Source organism: Dromiciops gliroides, chromosome 2, assembly GCF_019393635.1.
Source record: "Dromiciops gliroides isolate mDroGli1 chromosome 2, mDroGli1.pri, whole genome shotgun sequence".
Taxonomy (NCBI): Eukaryota; Metazoa; Chordata; class Mammalia; order Microbiotheria; family Microbiotheriidae; genus Dromiciops; species Dromiciops gliroides.
This window is the reverse complement of record NC_057862.1, coordinates 387,571,921-387,596,391: the sequence shown is the minus strand read 5'-3', so window position 1 is coordinate 387,596,391 and position 24,471 is coordinate 387,571,921. Positions and strand designations below refer to the sequence as shown.

The window sequence follows — 24,471 nt, the reverse complement described above, 5'->3', positions numbered from 1 at the left end:
AACAGAGGCAGGATTAAAACCGGGGGACTCTGACTCTACAATGTTCATCCCATTATACCAGGTGTATGTGTATGTGTATGTGTATGTGTATGTGTATGTGTATGTGTATGTGTATGTGTATGTGTATGTGTATGTGTATGTGTATGTGTATGTGTATGTGTATGTGTATGTCCGTGTCCGTGTCCGTGTCCATGTCCATGTCTATGATGTCTATGTGTATTACTTTGAAACATCAGCAGTTTCACTGATAGGAACGCTTTTTCTCCATGAATGCAGGTCTCCCTTCCATATTTGAGGAGCTTCTATGGCAAAACAACAACAACAAAATGGAAGCAAATATTTGAGAGATGAACCTCTTTCCACTTGCACACCTGGACCCATACTCAAGGCCTTTCCAACCGAATAAAATTTGCCAGAATGTCCAATCCGCTAACACAATCTCTCAAAACTCAGCATCACCTCCAAACCACAATAAGGTGTTCAAAGAGCATTTTAGTGCAGGCATACGTATCAGTGTTCCCAAAGACTTCATAAATCCAATGTAAATGTCAAAGGGCCAGGGTCAAATAATATGTATCTTTTTAACTATATATTATCACATGTGTAGCAATTTTCTGCTACAGCCCGATCAATCTGACATAATTCACTTTATAAGGAAGGATCAGCCTATAAGGAAAATCAGTTTCTTATGACAGAAACATTGTTAACTAGGTCAGGTTTGAGGTCTTTAAGTACCTTCTTAAGGAAAACGTACTGTGAAGTCACCAAGTGTTTCCTTTCTCTTGCGGACAAAAAATGTATGCCATATGCCTACTGTTCTCTTGGAATAAATGAAAACCCCTGAAAACAGGCATAGCCTCGGGCATGAACAGGGTAAGGGCAAACCAGCAGCATGCCAAGGGCAAAGAAACCAGACAAATGTATATTATGAGCAATAAATTTGCATTTGCATCAAACATCTGACAGAACAAAAATGTGCCCAGCTATAAGAACAGGATAAAACTTACAGCATCTATATAACTGGGCAAGATTCTGCTTTTCCCTCCACCACCATCACCACCACTCCTGCTGACCCCATGCTCAGCCACAGCTACAGCTGCTATTAAAAACCATAATGAAGGTATTAATACTAACACTTAGCAACAGCACACAGCTTCCTCTCAGAGAACTTGGAAGGACTAATTAATTCATGCAATACCCCGGTGAGGTAGGCATTATTCTCCTAGTTTCAGAGACTGGTGAGTAGAGGCATATAAAGGGCCAGTAATTAACATGGTGGCACAACTAGAAGAGTAATTCTCTAACAATTTAACTCTTCCTCCTAAAATTCCCAGGCAAAAATAAAACTAACAAAATACAATTTGGAAAATTGATGGTCAATACTCAGCCATGTGTAACCTGCTCAATTATACTTTATTCTCTCAGGAGAAGGCACACATATACACAAGGTTTGCATACTTGCATCCTTCAAAACTTCACATAAATGGTCATGTCAAGCCTGAAACACTGCAGTGGTAAATAGCGATAAGTGATCAATAAACAATGATCCCTAGACTGCAAACCACCTTTCTTCTCAGACCTCACAGAGCACTGTTTTGTAAATGTTCCTTAACAACCTATCATGTACTGTTACTATCCGTGTTGGTGTCTTAATCAAGATCACAAGATCATAATTTAGAGCTGGAAGGGACCTTCTAGGACATCAAGTCCAACCCCCTCATTTTCCTACCAAGTCATTGAATAAGTTGGTGCTTGTATATGAATTCAAATTTCTTAGAAGCTAATATCCCCCAATTCAGATAAGATCACATAAAATAATATATTTTACACATTTTGCAAACCCAAAAGGATTATGTAAATGCTATTAATAGTAGCAATTAAAAGTATTATTAATCTCGTTTTATTGATGGGAAAACTGAGGCTTCTGGTACTGAACTGACTTGCTTGCAATCATACAACTAGTTAATCCAGGGCTCAGGCCCACATTTTCTGACTATTAAGTCCAAGGCTCTCCAAATCTATGCTAACTTTTCAAAAAAAGAAAGAATGAATGACGTGGTAAGAACCCATTCACTTCATCAGGACAGTACATTGATAAATCTTAGCAATGTTTCACAGAATCAGAACTGTAGAATTTGAGAGCTAGAATAGTTCTCAGAAGCTATCTAGTTCCAAGACATACATCAAAGGAATCCCCAAGAATGTACCCCTTATGAGTGGTCATCCTTTCTCTGCTCTTAGACTTCTGAGGAGGAGAAAGCTTCCACCTCTCCAGGGAGACCATGCCAACTGAGGCCAGCTGATTAAAGAATGACTCTAACCCCTCCTCCACATGAAAGCCCTTCAAATACTTGAAGATATCAAGTCCTCCCTGAGTTTTTCCCAAGCAAAATATTCTTAGTTACTATGATCTTCATATGGCATGGACTCCCAAGGCCTTCATGAATCTAACTGACACGCTCTAGATACTCTCCACACTATCAATGTCCTTAAACCATCTCCCCCAGAACTGAACGCAGTCCTCCAGATGAAGTTGAACAAGGGCAGTATCCAGTGGGTCTACTTCCTCACTATGCTCCCTGCTCCCAATAAAGCCCAAAATCAGCCCAGCTTTTTTGGCTGCAAACATAACACTCACTACTGACTCACAGAGAGACTGGAATACACTTAAAACCTCAGATCTTTTTCAGAACAGCTATCCCATTTCTCCATTCCTCCCTCATCTGAAACTTAGGAAGCTGATATTTTTGTACCCAACTGGCAGACTTTACATGTATCCCTATTGAAACTCATCTTATTAGAATTGGAAATCAAAGGAATGGCTAAACAAGCTGTGGCATATGATGGTGATAGAATATTATTATGCTATAAGAAATGACAGGGGCAGCTAGGTGGCACAGTGGATAAAGCACCGGCCCTGGATTCAGGAGTACCTGAGTTCAAATCCAGCCTCAGACACTTGACACTTACTAGCTGTGTGACCCTGGGCAAGTCACTTAACCCCCACTGCCCCACAAAAAAAAAGAAAAGAAATGACAAACAGGATGGTTTCAGAAAAGCCTGGAAAGACCTATATGAACTGATGTATAGTGAAGTGAACAGAACCAAGAGAACACTGTACACAGAGACAGCAATACTGTTTGATAAAGAACTGTGAATGACTTAAGTATTCTCCGCAATACAATAATCCAAGACAATCCTAAAGAACTAATGATGAAGTATACTATCCACCTCCAAAGAAAGAACTGATATTGATGGAACACAGACTGAAGCATGCTATTTTTCACTTTCATTTTTCTCTTTTATTCAAGTTTTCTTGTACAAAATTACTAATGTGGTGAAGTTTTACACAATTGCACATTTATAACCTATATTTGCTTGTTTACTGCCTCAGGAAGTGGGAGAGGGGGGAGGGAAGGAGAGATAAAATTTGGAATTCAAAACTTTAAATAAAAATGTTTATTATTTTAAAAAAATAAAAGAGGTGAGTTGTTTTAAAAAAAAAACTCATCTTATTAGATTCTGCCCAATATACTTGAACCAGTCAAGATCCTCTTAGATCCTTACTCTGCTCCCCATAGTGTTAGTTATCCTAGCCTGGTGTCATCTGTAAACTTGATGAGTATACAGTTATCTCTTCCACATCATGACTTTTCCCATTATGGTTTCACTATAACAGCATAAGAAGTTAAATGGAAATTTGGGGGGAGTTTTGCAGAAGCCACAGACAACACACAAAGGCCAGCAGGTGACACAAAAAGTTTAGAAATTCAAAAATACATAAAATATATGTACAGTATTGTATAACAAACATATTTTATCTTTTAATAGCATAATAATTCAGACTTCTCCTCTGGTATGAAGGGAGAGCCAAAAAATTTTACACAGATTTTCCAGATCCCAGGGGCACTATGCCCCTAACCCCCTCGATGTGGAAGGGATAACTGTAAAATGTTTCCATGGAAGAAGTAACATCACTGTTTTCCTAACATTGCCAGGCAATATTGCAAAGTATCCCAAATTCCACTTAAAAATTTCTCTGTAGGTCTTTAGACAAGTTACTGTCCTTCTCTGGGCCTGTTTCCTATCTATAAAATAAGAATGTGGTACTGGATGGTTTCTAAGATCTCTGACAATGTGACATCCTCTGAGTATATGAGATTCAATTTCTGCTTAATGAAAAATATCCCTTTAATTAAAAAAAATTAATAAAACTAAAATCAGTCTGATGGGATATATTTTTTTTCCAGTGAGAAAAGCTAGTGAGGAAACGACTATAAAAGAAAGCTCCTCCCAAGGGAAAGTTAAGGACACTGGGGGCTGAATTAACTCTCAAGTCATCAGAACTTTGAGTTAATTGAGAACTAAACCTGGACTCCCTTGTCCTAGAGACCATTTTAGATCCTTTGCCAAACAAAAAGTAACTCCAGTGAAGGAGTGGTTCTTCCCAAACCAAATAAGGGAATGCAGCAAGGCATTTCCAAACCAAAGGGGAATGCAGGCAAGTATGTTTCCTGCGCCAAAGGACAGTGCAGTGAGCAGGAGAAAAAGTAGTGGCAGCTGCAGCAACCTCCTTCAGCAATCCTCCAGAAGCAGAGCTTGGGCCAGAATTATGGAGGGAGGTGGGGGGGACAGGGAAATCACACAATGTTCTCACCATCCTCCTCTCTTTTCTCAAAATGTTTATACAAACAAAATTAGATTAGAAGGAACGCCAAGGGTATCTGGAAAAGGGAAAATAAACCTCAAAAAAGTAAGGGTGGGGAGGAGACAGGGAACAGGGTTTTCATAAATTCTCAATGTTTTTTAAGGCCACTGCTTCTCTAGAACACTGTGCAAAAGCCTACCTTCAACCAGTACTAAACAAATTTGGTTTGGGATCTACTTAAGCATTTAGACCGTGGTTGAATTTACCTGGATAACAAGAGAAACAGTGTGTTGCCATATGGGAAGCACAGTTCTCAGACTCAAGTGGTGGTGACCTTAAGAGTCTAACTGAATACAAAATAGTCTGAAAAGATCCTCTGGAAGGGAACTGAGCACATCTGGCCAAGGGTAATTTCAGAGCCACATATGGGTTAAGTGAATAGAAGCCCCAGGAGCTATAAGCCCCAGCCTGTTTTCTTCTTCTTTTCCTTGAACACTGGGATCCCAACCTCAAGGCAGAGAAGGTTTACAGCTAAGAAATCCAAGAAGCCCCCGGTGGGTTGCCATGGCTACCAGGACACAGTGGCCCCAGTCAGTGCCTCAGACTTTTGCTTTCCAAGTCACAATGAGAGAAAAATGAAAGTTTCGTTAATTGGAAGAATATAAGACTGGCATGTAGTTTCAGACATGGCTAGGGCACTAAAAATATTAAACTACTGCTGCAACCTGACACCCAAGATCTGGAAACCCTACCTTAGGGTCAAACTCTACCTAAGAAACCCAGGACTAAGAGAAAGTGGGGAGATTTTAATTGCTGCCTTCTTGGCTATAAATGATGTATTTCCTTCACAAAACAACATAAATATCCTGCCCCTGAGATAGCCAGTATATATGGGGGGGGGGGGTGAATAATGATTGTTTAAGCTGTTCTTCCATAGTATATGCTTCTGAAACACTGTTGCTTTTAGGTTTCCACAATCCCTAAGACAAGTTATACAAAAGTAATCAATTCAAAAATGCTAATGTGGGGAAAAAACAAAACAAAACAAAAAACAAAACAGAAGGAAAGGTACAGGCACTCCCCAGGGAAAGGTTTGGGCTACTTCCAATAGCCTATGCAGCATCCTCAGAATAGGCTGAGCAAAGCTTTAAAAGAGTTCTGAATTATGTTTTTAAGGGGGAGGGGTATGGGGGAGCAGGCAGAGAAGGAAGGAGGAAACAGCAAAGAGAAGAAAAATACACAGAGAAACCTGGTTGGAGGCAACAGTAAAGCAAGTTCTTAGGACCCAATTTTCAGAAATCACAAGTAATAAGTAGAATATAAAATTGTGGAATTGGCCCAAAGCCTCAGGACACAAAGTTGCCATTTGGAATTAGAGGGGCATCACTTGATTTCATTAACATTTATACTTGGTGTATTATTACAAGAGGCTAATGCTGTCTAGAGAACCTTTGTAAAAGTAATTTTCCAAAGACTCTTCAAGGACAGGGACCTTATTTCAGTATATTCTGTACACAATGTCCTATGTGTGTTCAAGAGTGCTCCTGGATGAAGATGGTGATAATATCCCCTTCCCTGATTATGATCTCTTTTTGGAGGGGGGAAGGGAGATGGGGTTCTAGATCTGTGATTTCTTTTGTGTGGGAAAACTCCCTCCTCTGATCCAGACTAGTAGCATTTCTACAGGTTAGAGAACTGCCTAGCCAGATGAGAGGTTATATGACTTGAACTGTCACAGACCCTGTACATATCAAAGGCAGGACTTGAATAAAGTTATCATTTTCAAGGCAAGTCCTGTATTTGCTATGCACCAAATGCCTCTTCAGTCTTGCATTCCTATAACCCAAAAGCACATAAACAACTTCCACTGAAAAAAATGTACAACTAGAAGGCATCATTTAGTCCAAGCCCCTGATTTTACTGATGAGGGAGGGCACAGAGCCCTCGAGAAAATACATGTGTCATTGACTTGCCCTGGACCAGAAGGGGGAGCAGAACCCAGGTGTTCAGACTCCCAAGCCAATGTTCTTTACACTGTACCATGCTACCTCCCAGGGAAGTCATTAGAGGCACAACACAAATTGGGCTCCACAAACTCGTTCCTGCCTCAGATAATGTACTCCAAGCTCCAATAGGCCAGCTCTGCCACTCACCCCCATGTCACACTGGGCAAATCACTTTACTTCTCTAGATCTCAGTTTCCCCATCCATAAAAGGAGTGAGTTAGACTGGACGGTCTCTGAATTGCCTTCAAGTTACAAATCCCTCTTACCCTCACCAAGGAAAACTTCCTCACTTCAAACTACTGAGCCTCTTTAGCTCTCAGTTCAAACTCCCTACACAGCAGCGCTCCATCGATGCTGATGCCTCCTTCCATTAGCCCATGGCTTCCCCTCCCCATTGCCATCCTTTTCCCCAGCCTCACCACTGGTGCTCAGTTCAAAAATCCCCACCATCTCCAAGCGCCACTCCCCTGAGAGATGTTGAGTTTCTTCCAGAGGGAAAGAAGGCCCAGCAACCTACCTATCTAGGCTCTGGATACTCCTCTCTGCCTGAAGGTTTGTCTCAAAGCCCCTTATATTCAAAAGTAGTACCTTTTACAGGAGAATTCTAAGGGACTCATGATGGAAGGGGATCTCCAAATCCAGAAGAAAAAAAAAGAACTGTGGAGTACAGATGCTGATTGAACCATACTATTTCTTTTGTTTTTGGTGCTGTTCTTTTTCTATTTTGAGGTTTTTCCTCATTGCTCTGATTCTTCTATTATAACATGACCAATGTAGAAATAAGTTTAATGTTTATATATATATATATATATATATATATATATATATATATATATATATAAAACCTATATCAGATTACCTGCTGTCTAGGGGAGGGGGGGAGGGGAGGGAGGGAGTAAAATCTGAAATTGGAAAGCTTGTATAAACTAATGTTGAGAACTATCTTTACGTGTAACTGGAAAAAAATAAAATACTTTTTTATAAAAGTAGTACCTTTTCCCTCCTCTACATACTAGCATTTTGTTGTTGGTTTTTTTGTGAGGCAAGTGGGGTTAAGTGACTTGCCCAGGGTCACACAGCTAGTAAGTGTCAAGTGTCTGAGGCCGGATTTGAACTTAGGTCCTCCTGACTCCAGAGCCGGTGCCCTATCCACTGCACTATCTAGCTTTCCCCATACTAGCATTTTAGGAGAGGTTACTAGTTAACCCAAAGGGAACTGAAAGTAGTAGAATCTCAGGCAGTGTAACACATACAACAAAGTGAAAACATTCAAGCAATGTGAATGATCATACTGTTTCCAAGGGAACCAATCCTGCCAAAAGTGGGAATCTATTACCCACCTAAATCCCCCATACTGTCCCTCTTTCTTCCTCCACTTCTGAACCCACAGTCCCTCTAAAAGCTATAGGAAGGATGCAGCAGGTTGTGAGAAGCAGGCTACAGAGCACGTGGACTGGCCTCCTTCACTACACTCACAGGGTTAAACAGTGTTCTAGTCTGACTTTACTTCTGAGTTATCCTTTCCTAACTAAGATGATTATCTTAGATTATCTAGAAACATATACTCTAAATAAAAAGCACAGCAGCAATAAATATTACAAAAAGATAATCCCAAAGTCACTCCCATTGATATATACTTAGCATATTCTTTTTTTTTTTTGGTGAGGCAATTGGGGTTAAGTGACTTGCCCAGGGTCACACAGCTAGTGTCAAGTGACTGAGGCCAGATTTGAACTCACGTCCTTCTGACTCCAGGGCCACTGCACCACCTAGCTGCCCCTACTTAGCATATTCTTGACCCGGATTTACTTCTCTAAATTTGCTGAATCTATATTCCCTGAGCACACATACTAGCTAGACAGAGAGGAGGAAAAGAGAATCAGTAAAGTGCCAGGTAATGGAAGAGAAACTGATGCCAGAGATTAGAAAATTACTAGCTCATTTACAAAAGATAAGTTTATGAGTAGAAAATTGGAATCTGACTATACTGTTTGAACTTTTTATTATAATCACTTCCCCTCATCTCTGCATCTCAGTTTCCTCATCTTCAAAACAAGCTGGGCTGAACTAGATGGTTTCCAAGGTCATTTCTGGGCCTTAAGTTTTGGTTCTTACATAATTGCCCAATAGTTTCAGATACAAAAGAGGTCAGAGAACACCCCTTATTAAGATGCGCTTAAGTAGACCTCATTTAGTGATTGATACAGCTGAATTTATTCATTGAGAATTTGTTAAGTGCCTACTGTGTGCCCCCTTGAAAATGCAAAGAACAAAATTATTAATTAGAAGTCCACTAAGTTAGGGAATTAAGTGGCCAAATTTGTAAACATTTCATCATTTAACCATGCCGTGTCTTTGTAGAAACCTGATACTGGTTCCCCATGTTCTAATTGCCATGGGGAGTGATGGGGGCAGAGGGAGAAGAAAGGCTAGGTTAAAGAAAATGTCCTTATCAGTTCATCAAAACAACAAGGAAATAAATAACAAAAATGTCACAAACTCAAAACTGAATCATCAGAAATCTTCTACATATCACTACAACTGTTTTGTTTCCTCCTTCCATCTCAGAATTCAAGCTACCTAGAGGAGGAGACCCAGAAGGACAGCTTAAAACAATTCCAGTCCTCTTCACTCAAAAAAATGTTTTAAGCCAAGATAAAAGGAAACAAAGCCCTTCCCCACTTCTCTCCCACCTTCAACAAAGACCAGACTAGAATCTTTGCTACAAAAAGCAGAACCAAGGAATGGCTGAAGTCCTTGCTCTGGTCACAGTCTGCTTTTCTGGCCAAACCAACAAGCCACATTCATATCACAGACATATCAAAATATCAAAGCAAGAGACAGTCAGTGAAAGGATGCTGGAGATATTCAGAAAGGCACCCTGGGAGTCAGTTAAATCTAATTTTACATTGGTTTATTACATTCAGACATATTGCAAAGTCCAAATTTACACCAAGGACAGAATAAATACCAATTATTTTTTGCCACAGTTGGAGAAAGCTGCTCAATTTTCTCCAGAACAATTCTATGAATGCATGGAATACTTAAAAACTAAATTCTTTCCTCAAATTAGTATAGAACAAGTGCTTCTCACAGCTCTTTGACATCTTTTATTAGATTAGATTAATTTTAAATGTGCTGCTATAACAATTAGGCCAACCACCATGTAATTAATTTTTCAACTGACTTTACAAAATTATAAAATTCCCTAAAGAAATTATATTAGTCATTAGTCATGAATGAGAGTTTCCTGTGCATACTCTGCCACGGAAAACACATTAAGGATTACATTTTACTTAATAAATTAACACATTTCCTAATTGTGGATTTAAATCATTTGAAAAAGAAGATTAATAATGAAAGTTTTAGACCAATAAAGAGATCTCTTATTTGCAGTATAGAATAAGGTGAATCTCTCTAAGCAATTAGTTCCTTCCAAAACATTTACTTAACTGAGCTTATTTCATAGATTTGCTAACTGTATTTAAAAAGAACTTCAGGAAGGCTTTCAGAACATTGGACAGATCCTCTGCAGCAGCACTAAGGAAAGGCCTAAATAAAAATCACAAAGGATAAGAAGTCAAGAACAGGCTGTAATCTGCAGCAGTGGAATACTTCACAGATCCACTGAAATATTTTTATTATACTAATCAAAATAGTTTATATTTATTTTGAGTTGCAACTATAAGTCATTTGATAAATCTAAAGGCAGAGCACAACTATCCAGATACATTCATAACATGCTATACAAGTCGGGATTACAATTTGTAGGGCAAAAGTTAAAGGCAAGTGTTCCCAAGTTGGTAACATTAAATTATAAGAGTTACATTTCGGGGCTGCTAGGTGGCGCAGTGACTAGAGCACTGGCCCTGGATTCAGGAGGACCTGAGTTCAAATCCAGCCTCAGACACTTAACACTTACTAGCTGTGTGACCCTGGGCAAGTCACTTAACCCCAATTGCCTCACTAAAAAAAAAAAAAAAAAAAAAAAAGAGTTACATTCAGCCAAACCAGCCTCTTTTAGTGGAAAAAGCATTAGATTAGAAGTCAAGAAGTTATATTCTAGTCTCAACTTGCCACTAACTAGTTAGCTGTATGACCTTGGTTAAGTAGTTTCACCTCTCTGGGACTAAGTTTCTTCAACTATTAAATAAGGGAATTGGACCATATCATCCAATTATCTAGGATCTCGCCCATCCTAGGAGTACTCTATGTCTGATAATAGGTTTTACAAAAACAAAAGATAGCCATAAAAAATTTAAATTTCTAACAAAAAAAAATTTTGTTAGCTAAAAAAAAACACAACTGAGAAAACAAAAGAAATAAAGGAATATCTTCAAAAACATAAAATACCCAAGCTAACAGGGAGCAAATAGAAATCCTAAATAACCCAATCTCAGAAATGACGAAATAAAATTAACTGTAAAAGAACTACCAAAGAAAAAAAACAACTCTTGGTCCTACTGGATTCACGGGAATTCTGTCAAACTTTTAACAATTAGTACCTATGCTACACAAATTATTTTCAAAAATCAAGAAAGAAAACAACCATCCAGAATCTCTTTATGAAGCAAATATAATCCCAATACCTAAACCAAGGAAGGATAAAACACAGGAAAGCCAAGGACCCACATCATTCATGAATACAGATAAATTTAATACTACAAACACTACAGCAATTTATCCATGAAATCATTCATTACATTCATTACAACCAAGTAAGATTTAGACCAGGGATGCAAAGATGGTTAAACATTAGGAAAACAATCAACATAATTATATTAAAAACAAAAATCCAAAACCACATGATTACCTCAGTAGATATGGAAAGAGTCATTAACAAATTACATTAACTAACCTCATTTACACATATGCTTCCTACAAAGCAAAGCCACAGAGATATTATAAAAAGCATCTATCTAAAACCAAAAGCAAGCATAATATGCAATGGAGATACACCTGAACCTTTTCCAATAAAGACAAAAGTAAAACAGGGATGCTTACTCTCCTCACTATTATTTGATAGAGTTCTGGAACACTACCAATAACAATAAAACAAACAAAAAAAATTAAAGGCAAATAGGTAAAGAGGAAATATAACTATCCCAATTTGTTGACGATATAATAGTTTACTTGTAAAATCCTAAGTAATCAGCAAAGATAGTAAGATAATAGCTTCAGTAAAGCGGCCAGCTACAAAATAAATCCTCAAAAATCAATAATACATAGGCACAGCTAGGTGGCACAGTGGATAAAGCACCGGCCCTGGATTCAGAAGGACCTGAGTTCAAATCCGACCTCAGACATTTGATACTTACTAGCTGTGTGACCCTGGGCAAGTCACTTAACCCTCATTGCCCCACCCCCCCAAAAAATCAATAGTACATCTATATAGTAATAATAAAATCGAAGAGGCATTAATAAAAGGGGAAATCCCATTTCAAAAAAGTAAAAAAATGCTTAAAGGATCTGGGGATGATTCTACTAACAACACAAAAGACTTGTATAAATTCAATCACAAAGCACTCCTTAAAGAAATTAAAGTACAACTAATAGAGCTGGAGGACTAGTTGGTCAGTACTCATGGCTGAGCTGTTCCAATATAGTAAAAATGACAATACTACCAAAGTTCATTTAAATTTTCAATGTTATATCAAACTGTCAAAGGGATATTTTACAGAACCTAATAAAATAACAAAATTAATTTGGAAAAACAAAACACTGAAAATATGAAGGTAAATGAAGAAATGACAAAGGAGAAATAGCATTTCAGACCTTAAATTTCATTCTAGTAGAGGTTTAAAGAAATCATGTCAATCAAGGAAACAGACTTGACAAGGAAACATAAGAAACAATGCAACTCGTTAAATCAACGGTTCAATAAAATGGAAAGCAGAAATTACTTAGGAAGTAACTCCCTATTTGAACAAAACTTATAGGAAAACCAGAAAGCCATCTGGCAGAAACTGGGCTTAGATCAACACCTTACATCACAGCCCTTTAATGCATACATGACCTATAATTAGAAAACCTAAAATTAGAAAATCTCTCACAGCTATGCATAGCAGATGTATTCTTAACCAAACAATGGATAGAGACAACTATAAAAGATAAAATAGGTAACTTTCATTAAATGAACTGAAAAGCTTCTGCAAAAACAAAATTAATGCACTGAAGATAAGAATGAAAAGGACTGAATGGAAAAAAAAAATCTTTGTATCAAATTTCTCTGGTAAGGATTTGATTTCCAAGATATATAAACAACTAACAGATATATACAAGACCAAAAGCCATTCCCCAATTAATAAGTGGTCAAAGATTATGAACAAATAATTCTCAAAAGAATTGCAAACTATTAACAACCACAAGAAAGAACTGTCCAAATCACTAATTATAAGAGAAATGTAAATCAAAACAACTGTGAAGTTTCAACTCACACGCCACAAATTTGCAAAGCTGACAAAAAAATGGCAACAGGAAATGTTAGAGGGATTGTGGAAAGATAGGTACACTAATAAATCATCGGTACTATTGTGATTCAGTACAATTGTTTTGGAAAGTTATTCCAAATTATGTAAATAAATTGACTAAAATGGTCATAGCCTTTGAATCAGAGATTTTATTATTGGGCTTATATTCCAAGAAGGCCTTTGTTAGAAGAAGAAAATCCCCATATACACCAAAATATTTATAATAGCACTTTTTCTGATACCAAATAAATTTTAAAATTCCTCATCAATCAACAAACTGCGGTATATGAATATGATAGAATATTACTGTGCTATAAGAAATAATGAATGTGATAGAGAAATATGAAAAGATCTACATGAACCTATACAGAATGAAATAAGCAGAGTGAGGAAATCAACATATACAATGACAACAATGCTGTAAACAGAATACACATACAAAGTGAATGGTGCAAAATTATGAAGAATAAGCATAGTTCAGAATAAGAGATATTAGAGGACACTCCTACCCAATGCCTTTGAAGAGGAAAGAGGTCCACAAGTATAGCACATTGCACATATTTCCACTTTCTCAATATACTGATAAGTTATGCTGATATTTTTTCCTCTTCTTTTTTTGCCTTTAAAATACTATTGGTTATATGGAATGATTCTCTGAAAGGAACAGGAGGAGAGATACTGGGGGAAACCATAGAAGAAAACAAACATCAATAAAAATATGCTTTTTAAAGAAAAAATGACTGCTTCGAAAAGTTAAGACCATCTCTAAACATATCTAGCTTCCCTAACAGTTTGTTATGAATGTCATATGTTAATTGATCTAAACCCCTCTTTAGTCTATTTATATTTTCAACCTGTGTCACCTCTGGGATTAATTTATCTTCTGAAATGCCATTTAAAATAACAACAAAATTTTACATGACTTCACATGTATAATATATATCAAATTGCTTGCCTTTTCAATAGGTGTTGGAGGTGCAGGAAGGAGGGAGAGAATTTGGAACTCAAAAAATTTTTAAATGGATGTTAAAATAAAGTATAATTTTTAAAAGATAACAAAACATTAAATATTGAAGAACCAACCCACTTAGACAGAAAGGATTTGTCCATAAGCACCTATAAAACAATTTTCATTAAACTAAGGATTATCTACATAAAAAGAGACATACTCAATATTCCTCCCTAGGCTGTGCCAGTATAGTAAAAATGATGCTATTGAAATTAATATATAACTAATGTTATACTAATCAAATTATCAAAGAAATACTTAACAGAATTAGTCATTTGACGGAACAAAAGGTCAAGAATATCTAGGAAAATGATGAGAAAAAACAGGAATGAATAGAGTTTGACATCACCAGATACCAACCAATCAAGTGTTTACTAAGTGCCTGGTACTGTGCTAAGCATAGAGGATAAAAAGGTAAAAACAGCACCTGCCTCAAATTCTAACGAGAAAGACAACATGTATCAGCAACCATTGTTTTAAATACCTCCTCGTGCTCCAGCGCAGTGTCCCTACCTACTTATTCTGGGATTTTGAAAACCATTCCATCTTTAGCTTGTTCTCAAATTATAGAGAAAGATTTAAATGTAACAATTTCCATGTGATGGCAGAGTGCTTTGCTTTGAAAGTAACATTCTCTCTATTCTGTGCCAGTTATCCCAGAAACTCCCTTCTTCTGCCACAACCAACTCTAGCCAAGTGAAACACCACTTGTAGGCTCTTTTATCACTAGAGTCTGGGCTCCCACAATAAGTAGGGACTAAATGTTCTGAACATAGGACAGGGCCCTACCAAGGGAATGTGTGCTGTAGGACAAATCACAGACAATCCCACTGCCCCACATATTCTCACTTTAAGACATGTAAAACTGGATTAAAGGGAACGTCAAGGACAATCTTGAAAGGGAAAGGAGAGTCTAAAGGCTGCCTGGAGAAGGGGACATCTTTGTCCCTACTGCTCTGCCTTCCTAGTGGCTTTTTGTTGTCCTTGTTTTGGGTTAGGCTGATTGAAGGACTGAGTCTCTTTTAGCACCAATGGGTAAGTCACTTACCTCCTGCCTAGTCAGTATCCATGAACCCTGGTTCTGATGGTAACAATCAACCATTAACAGGCACTTTGTATACCAGTATATCCCAAAAGAATATCTTTGTGACCTATGAGCAACAATGACCTTCCCTTCTAGCTGTTCTTGCGCCCAACATTCCATCTCCTAATTCCATACCTTTGCACTGGCTGTCACCATGTCTAGAATGCTCTCTCACCTCACCTCTACCTTCAAGCTTCCTTAACTTCCTTCAGGGGTCAAGGGCTAATTCCCACCTTCTGAAAGAGGCCTTTCCCAGTGTCCGCCCTCCTTCCCTTTCCACCTCACCTTTCTTCCCTCTGAGATTGCCTCCCATTTACACTGCATATTCTTTTTTTTTTTCTTTTCCTTTTCAGGGCAATGGGGGTTAAGTGACTTGCCCAGGGTCACACAGCTAGTAAGTGTCAAGTGTCTGAGGCCAGATTTGATCTCAGGTCCTCCTGACTCCAGGGCTGGTGCTCTATCCACTGCACCACCTAGCTGCCCCCTGTATATTCTTTATGTACAAAGTTTGTTGTCTCCCCCATTAAAATGTGATTTCCTTGAGGGCAAGGACCTGTTTTGGCTTTTCTTTGCTTCCCCAGTGCTTAGCATAGTGTCTGGCACATAATTAAGTGCTTTTTGACTGAATGAACAAAAAAAGTCATAAAATTTTCAAACCAGAAAGGACCTTGCAAATCATCTAATTCAACTCTCTCATTAGCTGAGTGCAGAGGTTTTATAAATTAAGCCCAGAAAAGTTAAGTGACTTGCCTAAAGTCACACAGCTAGCAAAGAACAATGGACTGGTACAGTGGAAAGAAGGCTGGCTTGGGAGGTCGATTCCGTTCACTTACCTGTGTGAACATGAGTAAATCACCTAGCCTGTCATGGTCTCAGTTTTCTCAAATGTCAAATGGAGAAGCTACACTAGATAATCTCTAAGGTTCTGGCCAGCTCTGAGATAAGAACAATGGATTTAAAACCAGGGTTTGAATCTCAGCTCTAATATTTACTACCTGTATGACCTTTACTTTTATGGGCCTCAGTCTCCTCATCTCTAATGATAACTCACATAGACTAGATGATTTCTAAGCCATCTTCTAGCTCTAAATCTCATGATCCTACGGAGTAGTATCAGACAGAAAAATTCCAAGAAGAAACACTGCAACCAGAAGAAGCCAAGATCCAAGTAGCCTCCCACACAGTGGGGAGCTACAGGAAAGAGAAGGAGAAAAAAAGGGCTCACTACCAAGTTAAAGTCAAAAAGAATTTTTCTGGTTACAGCCACCTCCAAACCTGTCTGTGCTACTCAACTCTCCTACAGGCGGTTCTGTTTTTCCAAGACTACCTACATCGTCCTACAGGCCTTAAATTTAAGTCCTATGCAATAAACATGATTCTGAAGAGAAGCAAAACATCTTCTCATACCTAAAAAGGGAGTTGTTAGTATAGTGTTTCTTGCTTGAGACTACACTCAAATCTCCTATGTTCTCCTATAATCTATGCCATGAGACTAACTCCAAAGCACACATTTCCCACCTGACAGCACTACTCTGGGGCCTTTCTCCTCAATACTCATTACGAGGATAACCTCATCATCATGTAAGATCTCATCAACCTTGGGACTCCACCCCAACACTACTCGCAGCTTCTCTAACTAGAGGGTGGGGCCGTGACTTCCAAACCTCCATTTTAAGGAGAGAGCTCAGCTCAGACATCTCATTTCTCACCTGGCTGCACTGCTCCACCATTCCTCTGAGAACAATACCTACCAAATACCTTTTCAGCTTCTTTTTGTGTTGTCTTCCCCCATTAGATTGTAAGCTCCTTGAAGGCAGGAGCTGTCTTTTTTTTTTCATATTTGTATCACTAACTCTTAATACAGTGCTTGGAACACATAGGGGCTTAATAAAGTCCTCTCAGCAGATCAAGAACTATCATCCCTCTTATAATGGGTCTAAGACTGACCTACCTATATAGAGAACTAGAAATGGAGAGGATGTCCATCAACTGGGAAATACTATGCTACAAGAAAAGATAAGCAGGATGGTTTCAGAAAAACCTCGGAAAACTTATATGAACCAGTGCAAAGTAAAGTGAGCAGAACCAGAACATTGTGCACAGTAACAGCAATATTGTAACAATGATTAGCTACTCTGTTCAAGACAATGATCCAAGACAATTTCAAAGGACCCATGATGAATTATGCTATTCAACTTCAGAGAGATCTGATGAACTAGAGCACAGACCAAAGCATACTTTTTTCATTCTCTTAACTATCTTGCTTTTTAAAAGTTTTTTTCTCATTTTTTCCCCCTTTTTTCCAACATGGCCGATATGGACATAGGTTTTGCATGACTTCACATGTATAATTGCTATCATACTGATGTGGGATAGAATCAGGGGTCAAATTGATCGTGAGTCGTCCCAAAAGAATTACAAGATTCAGTGACTCAGTTTCCCAAGTTTTATTGCAATACTGTGAGTGATCACAGAGAGAGAACCAGAATAGTGGAAAGGTATCTCTCGAATAAGGAAAGGAAAGACAGATATATTTATAGTATGGATAAATTGATTATCAGTCTCATTATAATAATCTCCACCTTGGGGAGGTATAGGAGAGGGCTTATCCTAATTTAGAGTTCCTGAGATCCTAAGTCAACCCCCAAGGTGGGTACCTTTTTCTGTGGAGGTGTGTTTTGGGGGTTTACACGTCATAAGGTGAATCTGGGGACAAATTTGGCCTTTTTGTGCATGTCTCTTTCAGTTTCCCATGGCTAGTTTCAAAACATCTTCATTTTTCATTTATTTCTAGTCTGAATTTCTATAGCCTGTCATTTTATTTAAGGTCTTCACAACCTAGCTCCCTCTGTTCCTGTTATGGGTACTGATTACTGTGGGTAAAAGAACTTAGCATCCTGACTTATAAGTTATCCATTAACTGTGGTCTGAATCCCTTTTAGAGCTAATATTTTAATTAGAGCTTGAGTCTTAGATTTTTTTCTATTAACCCCTTTTTGCCTCCTACATCAATACTGCTTGCCTTCCCAGTGGGTGAGGGAAGGGTGGGAGAAAGGGAAAGAATTTGGAACTCAATTTTTTTTAAATGAATGCTAAAAATAAATATTTAAATTTTAAAAAGGACAAGCCTGCCATAGAATTTGGTCTTACTACAAAGAGTGCTATAATGATATTCCAGAAAACCTCTATCACCACAAGAAAACTCAAAATAAATATACATGTGAATCACATAACATGTAGATTAAAATATATACTTTTTCAATAAGTGGTGATTTTAGGGATGTTCTGAAACTTCAAAATACAGAGATCTTTAAAAATAGAAGTGGACATCATCATTACATCAAAACTTTTATTTTCTTATAGCTTTTGTCTAGATTTCCTTTTTGCTCCCATTCCATTCTAGTTTGTATCATATTTGTTGGTATACATGTCATAATGACCCCTATCCACTCAAATTAGATTGTAATCTCCTTGAGGGAAAGGACTTTGTTGTATTCTACTCTGCAGCCCTGCTCATCACCATATATTGCACACAGCAGATGTTAAATGTTTGTTAAACTTAATTGACATACCATCCAATTCAATGGTTCTATGTTGAATCAAAAAGTTGATATAGCATACCTTCACATTCTCCATCAAAAGATGATGCTGGGAATATTGACAAATATTACATAGAGAGAGAGAAAGAGAGAGAGAGAAAGTAATTTTTTTCTTTTACCTTGTTCGACCACTTATATGCTTGAAGAAGCTGGCTATAGAGAGGAGTCTTGTCCTGAACAGGATCTAGGCTTAACAATCCACTATTATGGAGAGGGTGGTTCTCAGATGGCTTGCCTACCAAGTTACTCAGACGCTCCAGTTCACTAAAAATTGAAAGGGAGAAAAATCAATTATAAGAGCCACTCCCCAGTGTGGGAGAAGTCAAAGGATATAAGCTAAGAATTTCCTGAAAAAGAAATATAAGTGATCAACCATCATGGAAAAAGATGCTCCAAATCATTAGCAAAACTGACATTTCACCTCACATCAGAAAACCGGCAAAAATGAGAAAAATCAAAGAGGAACTTGTGAAGACTTGAATGCACTGAGGCAATATAAACAGAACCAAGAAAACAATACATACAATGTCTGGGAAATGTAAAGAAAAACAACACTTAAAGGTGTCACAGAATACTAGATTTAAAGGTAGGAGGGGTCTTAGAAGTTAACTTTCCCAACCTCCTTATTTTACAGATGAGAAAACTGAGGCTTAGGGAGGCTAAATAATTTGCCAAGAGTCATAATACTATAGCAGCATTTGAACCCAGATCCTTCTAACATCAAATTCAGCACCCTTTCATTGCACCACAATGCCATCAATGCAATGACTAATCTTTAACTCCAGGGACCTGATGGTGAAATGTGCCTCCTTCCTCTTGATAGAGAGGTAGGAGACTACAGGTGTAGCATAAAGCATGTGCCTGGCTCACAGTGAGTACTTAATATATGCTTGTTTGACTGAATGACAAGTACCTGCCTAACTGTACTTCTTTATTACAAGATATAGTTTGAAGGGAGAAGGTGAAGAATGTGGAATTGGGAAATAAAATCAATTTTAAAGTATTAATAAAAAGGATTTTTAATTAAAGTTTTAAAGACCAAAGAAAATCATTTACACTTGATTATATTTAAATTCTGGAATGGACCCACTATAGTCAAGAATAAATACTGGTATGTTATCTCATGTTTTCTTAGAACAGAAACAAATAGGTTTTGATAGGATATAAACGTTTAAGACAATCAAAATAACATATAAGTGGAGATTGGTTTATAACGTTTTTTGATTTGGGAGTGTTATTCCTAAAGAGAGAAAATTTAAAAGCACTGCAATCAGTAATGTGGCTACAAAAATGAAGATTCTAATGACTTCTCTAAATTTCCATTTGAAGGAAAAACGAACTTCTTGGATTCCATAATCATCAAACCTCTCTGCTGACCTCCAGGCTTGCATCTCTAACTGTCTACTGGACATCTTGAACTGGATGTACCAACGGCACTGCAAATCAATGTGTCCAAAAGTAAACTCATCATCTTCCCCCCAAACCCTCCCCTCTCCCTAACTTCCTTATTACTGTTGAGAGCACCATCATTTTTCCAGTCACCCAGGCTGATAACCCAAATGTGGTCCTCCACCTCTCTCTCCCCGTCATCAAACCCATTGCCAAGTCCTACTGATTTTCCCTTTACAATATCTCATATACACCCCCTTCTTTCCTATGACATTGCCCCAATCCTGGTGTAGGCCCTCATCATTTCACAGCTAGACTTTTGCAACAGTCTGCTGATTGGACTCTCTACCTCAAGACTTTCCCTATGCTGGTCCATTCTCTACTCAACTGTCAAAATGATCTTCCTAAAGTTCCAATCTGACCATTATCCCACCACACCTAATTCAATGAACTCCAGTAGCTCCCTGTTACTTCCAGGATAAATTATAAAACCTCTGTTTGGCTTTTAAAGTCCCTGCCACCCGCTCAGAGCATTAGGCCTGGAGACAGGAAGACCTGCGTTCAAGTCCAGCCTCAGATACTTGCTGGCTATGTGACCCTGGGCAAGTCCTTGCTTGTCTCAGTTTGCTCGGAGATAATAATAGCACCTACTTCATTGGGTTGATGTAAAGAGCAAATGAAATAATATTTGTAAAGCACATGGTACAGTGCCTGGTATATAGTATACGTGATATAAATACTTATTTTCTTCCCACACACACACACTCCACCACCTTACAAATACTGTATGATCCTATAACAATGGTCCTCTGTTGTTTCTCAAAAAAGATACTCCCATCTCCCAGGTCTGGGCATTTTCACTGGCAGTCCCCCATACCTGAAATTCTCTCCCTCCTCCTCTCCATCTCCTGGCTTTCCTGGCTTCTTCAATTATCAGCTAAAATTCCACCTTCTACAAGATTTTCCCAATATACCTTCATGCTATTGCCTTCTTGGAAATCATCTCTAATTCGCCCTGTATACATACTCTTTGTATATGGTTGTTTGCATACTGCAGGCCTTTCTTTATATTTCTAACACATGGCAAAGTGCCTAACACATAGTAGGTGCTTAATAAATGACTGTTCACCTTAGTTGACTTGAATTTATACTTGTGGCACAATCTCTGCACTAACAGTTTGGAGACCCACAGTGTAAATCATTAAATTTACCAGAGCAGCAAATATCTGAACAAATGATGACTATTTATTGCTCATAGAGTGCCAAATATGGATAGGATGTTTTTCACAGATGGTAAATCTTAACAAAACAAAGAAAAGGTAAGATAAACAAATAGAATGAAGAAAACACCAACAAGGTGGTATAAAATGAAGGCACTTCAGTGTTCCCTGGGACTACTAACCACATCAGACAAAGTGATCCAAAAGCATAAGAGGTTTCCAAAAGTAAGTTTTCTGAAGGGATAGTCCCAAACAGCAAAGAAGAAACTCTTTAGGTATAGGCACCAATGTCACTTTGACTAGAGTCTCAAATATTATCCTTGGTACCACTGCATAAGGATATATGAGTAAAGGTTGTAGAAAGGGTTGAAACAAACACCTCAAACTTCATATCATGGTGCATGAACTTTACACAGAGAATCAACCTTAGGGAAGGTAGAAATGGAAAATGAAAGAAGTAACAAAAGCATTCTCTCACACTAGTAAAGCATTAACTGGCACAGTGCCCCAAAAAACTGATTTTTCTGTGGGAGGGGAGTGTGTTTGTCTGGCTTTCCCCCAAAAAAAAGGAATGCCAGCCACTTAGAGAAAAACTGATGTACCCATCATTTGGCCTCCTCCTCTATCCCACCTCCTCCTTCCAGCTGGTTGCTAAGGAAACAAAGTTGCAACAACCAAAAAAAACAAAAAACAAAAAAACACCCTAGCCCTCAAACCATAAAATGAGCTGCTCTGCCTACCTCACAGAACTGCTGTGAAGATGAAATATATAATTGAAATCAGTAAAGCACTAAATACATGTAAGGTAATATCAGGATTACAGTTAGAAATAAGCCCCCCAAATTAAAAGCTAGACTTCTTACATACATACATATATGATACATATCTCTATCTCTATCTCCATAGTCAATTAGGCCTTCAGAGATGAAAGCACTATATTCCTGGAGAAAGAAGTGGAAACTATTCCTGAAAGGGGAAGAGGGGGCAAGGGAGAGAGAGAGACAGCATGGTGTGACAGAAAGGGCAATAAATCAATCAACCAGCATTTATGACGGTCCTATTTTGTGTCAGGCACTGAAGCTAGAATCAGAGAATCTGGATTTGAATCCTGCCTCTGCCATTATCTGTGCGATCTTTTGGGAAGTCACTTAATATTTCTGGCCCTCACTTTCCTTATATCTAAGGTCCCTAAATCCTATAATTGGCACCGACCAATTCCTATGGGAAACAGATCAGAACCTGTGAAAAGCGCTGGGAAAGGGCAGTTGGAGAAAAACAAAACAAAACAAAAACAACTTAACAAGCTAGGCCAGTTTGGGGGGGATGGGATTTGAATGAAGGAGAGGATGGAAAACAGATGATGGAGCCCAGTTTTCGGAGCAGTGGGAAAGGAAGAGATCCACGTGGGGGCAGGGGGGGGGGGGGAGAATGTCAGTGAGAAAAGGAGAAGGGGAGGCAAGAAAGCAGAGGGAAGGGATAGAGGGAGAGGGGCAGTTGGGGGACTCTGCCAGTCCTCGACAGGTGGGGGGGACAGGGTTGGGGAGATGGGGAGAGGGCTGAAGTCCTGAAAGGATCCCACTGGCAAGGCGGCCGGAGGCTCGGCCGGGGCTTGGAGATGGGCCCCGGGGGCCTGGCGGGGGCGGCGAAGGGTCAAGCCGGACCCGACGGGTGGGCACGTACTTGAGGTCTCGATTGACGGAGTGCAGGTGGTCCTGGAAGTGGGCGATGAAGGCCTTCTCCCGGCCCTCCAGCGTCTCCTTGTTCCGCATACCATCCTTCAGGCAGTCGAACACCCGACTCACGCTAGAGCGCAGCGCCTGTATGGCGCCAATGGCCTGAGCGAAGGCCTCCAGATTCACCCCGACGTTCAACACATCCGCCATGGCGAACGATTCCAACCCCGGCCTCCGCTCGCCCAGCCGGCTGCCGGGGCGATACACAGCCCGCCGCGCACACTGATAGCGTCACTCACTGGGCGCGTTTTTCCCCACCCCCCCCCCTACAATTTCCCGTGGCCTCTGGGAAATGTAGTTCTTGGGCCGTAGTCAGGGCGGGGCTGTCAGGCTAGCAAGCAGATACAGGCTGAATATTCATTGATAAGACTGGAACTCTAGAGAACCTTTCAGATCATCTTAATTCAGTCTTCTCGTTCAACAGATGAAAAAATTGAGGCCCAGGAAGTGGGAAGTGGGAAGTGATTCACCCAAGATCACACAGAAGGGATTTGAAACCTAGTCCTTTGACTCCAAATCCAGCTATCTTCCACTTTGTTTTTGTTCAGTCATGTCTGACTCTGCTTGACCCCATAAACGATCCACTGGGTTTTCTTGGCAAAGCGACTGGGGCGGTTTGCCATTTCTTTCTCCAGTCTGTCCCCATTTAACAGGTGGTGAATCGAGTCAAGAAAAAAAGATCAGCACTGGCAATTAGCAAAATTTATTTTTTTAGTTAGACTGAAATCTGTGTTTGTATTCTGGTGTGAAGGGTTGACTCAATGAGTCACTTGAAGTAAGTGCTAAAACGCCCAATTTCAGAGACCATAGACTAAGTGTGAAAAGTCTTTGAAAGCCATTTGATGAAGTGAAATGAGCAGAGAGGAAACCCGCTCCAGTTGACTAGGGGATTTCAGCACACTCTCTGAGTCCTATATAAAAGCATGGAGATAGCTGGGTGTAAATTTGGTGTTCCAGCTAGGAACCACTTGTGGGGAAGGTGAGGCTCAGGCCTCCTTCTCTACCCCACCGCACCCATCTTTGACTGGAGGAGGATTTTTCTAACTTTGAAGCATCCAAAAGATGTTGAACCTCCCATCTTAAGCTTCAATATCAAAATTCCTGGGTCAATTGATGGCAATGTTTGGATAAGGAACCAAGGACAGATGGGCCATGCTTAAAGAGAACTTCTTGAACACTCCCAGTAGTGACATAAAAGTTATTCCAGCAACCAGGAGCTGTGAGTGATCCTTTTGCTATATGTGCAATTTAAGCTTGAGTTGTTTTCCACTTAACTCTGTATGTCCTTAGGAGAGAGTATATCACAGACTTTG

The 24,471-nt window shown here is 39.1% G+C and overlaps 1 protein-coding gene across 1 annotated transcript in view; it reads right to left on the bottom strand.

The window, feature by feature from the left end:
• The window catches only part of MED27 (mediator complex subunit 27), a 262,470-nt gene extending 239,102 nt beyond the window's left edge, over positions 1 to 23,368 (bottom strand). Inside the window, exons 1-2 of the mRNA XM_043985374.1 lie at positions 23,106 to 23,368; positions 18,936 to 19,080 (exon numbers count right to left, since the gene is read on the bottom strand). Coding sequence (XP_043841309.1) covers positions 18,936 to 19,080; positions 23,106 to 23,308 — 348 coding nt within the window. The 5' untranslated portion in view covers positions 23,309 to 23,368. The remainder of the gene's footprint in view (positions 1 to 18,935; positions 19,081 to 23,105) is intronic.
• Between the last annotated feature and the right edge of the window lie 1,103 nt (positions 23,369 to 24,471).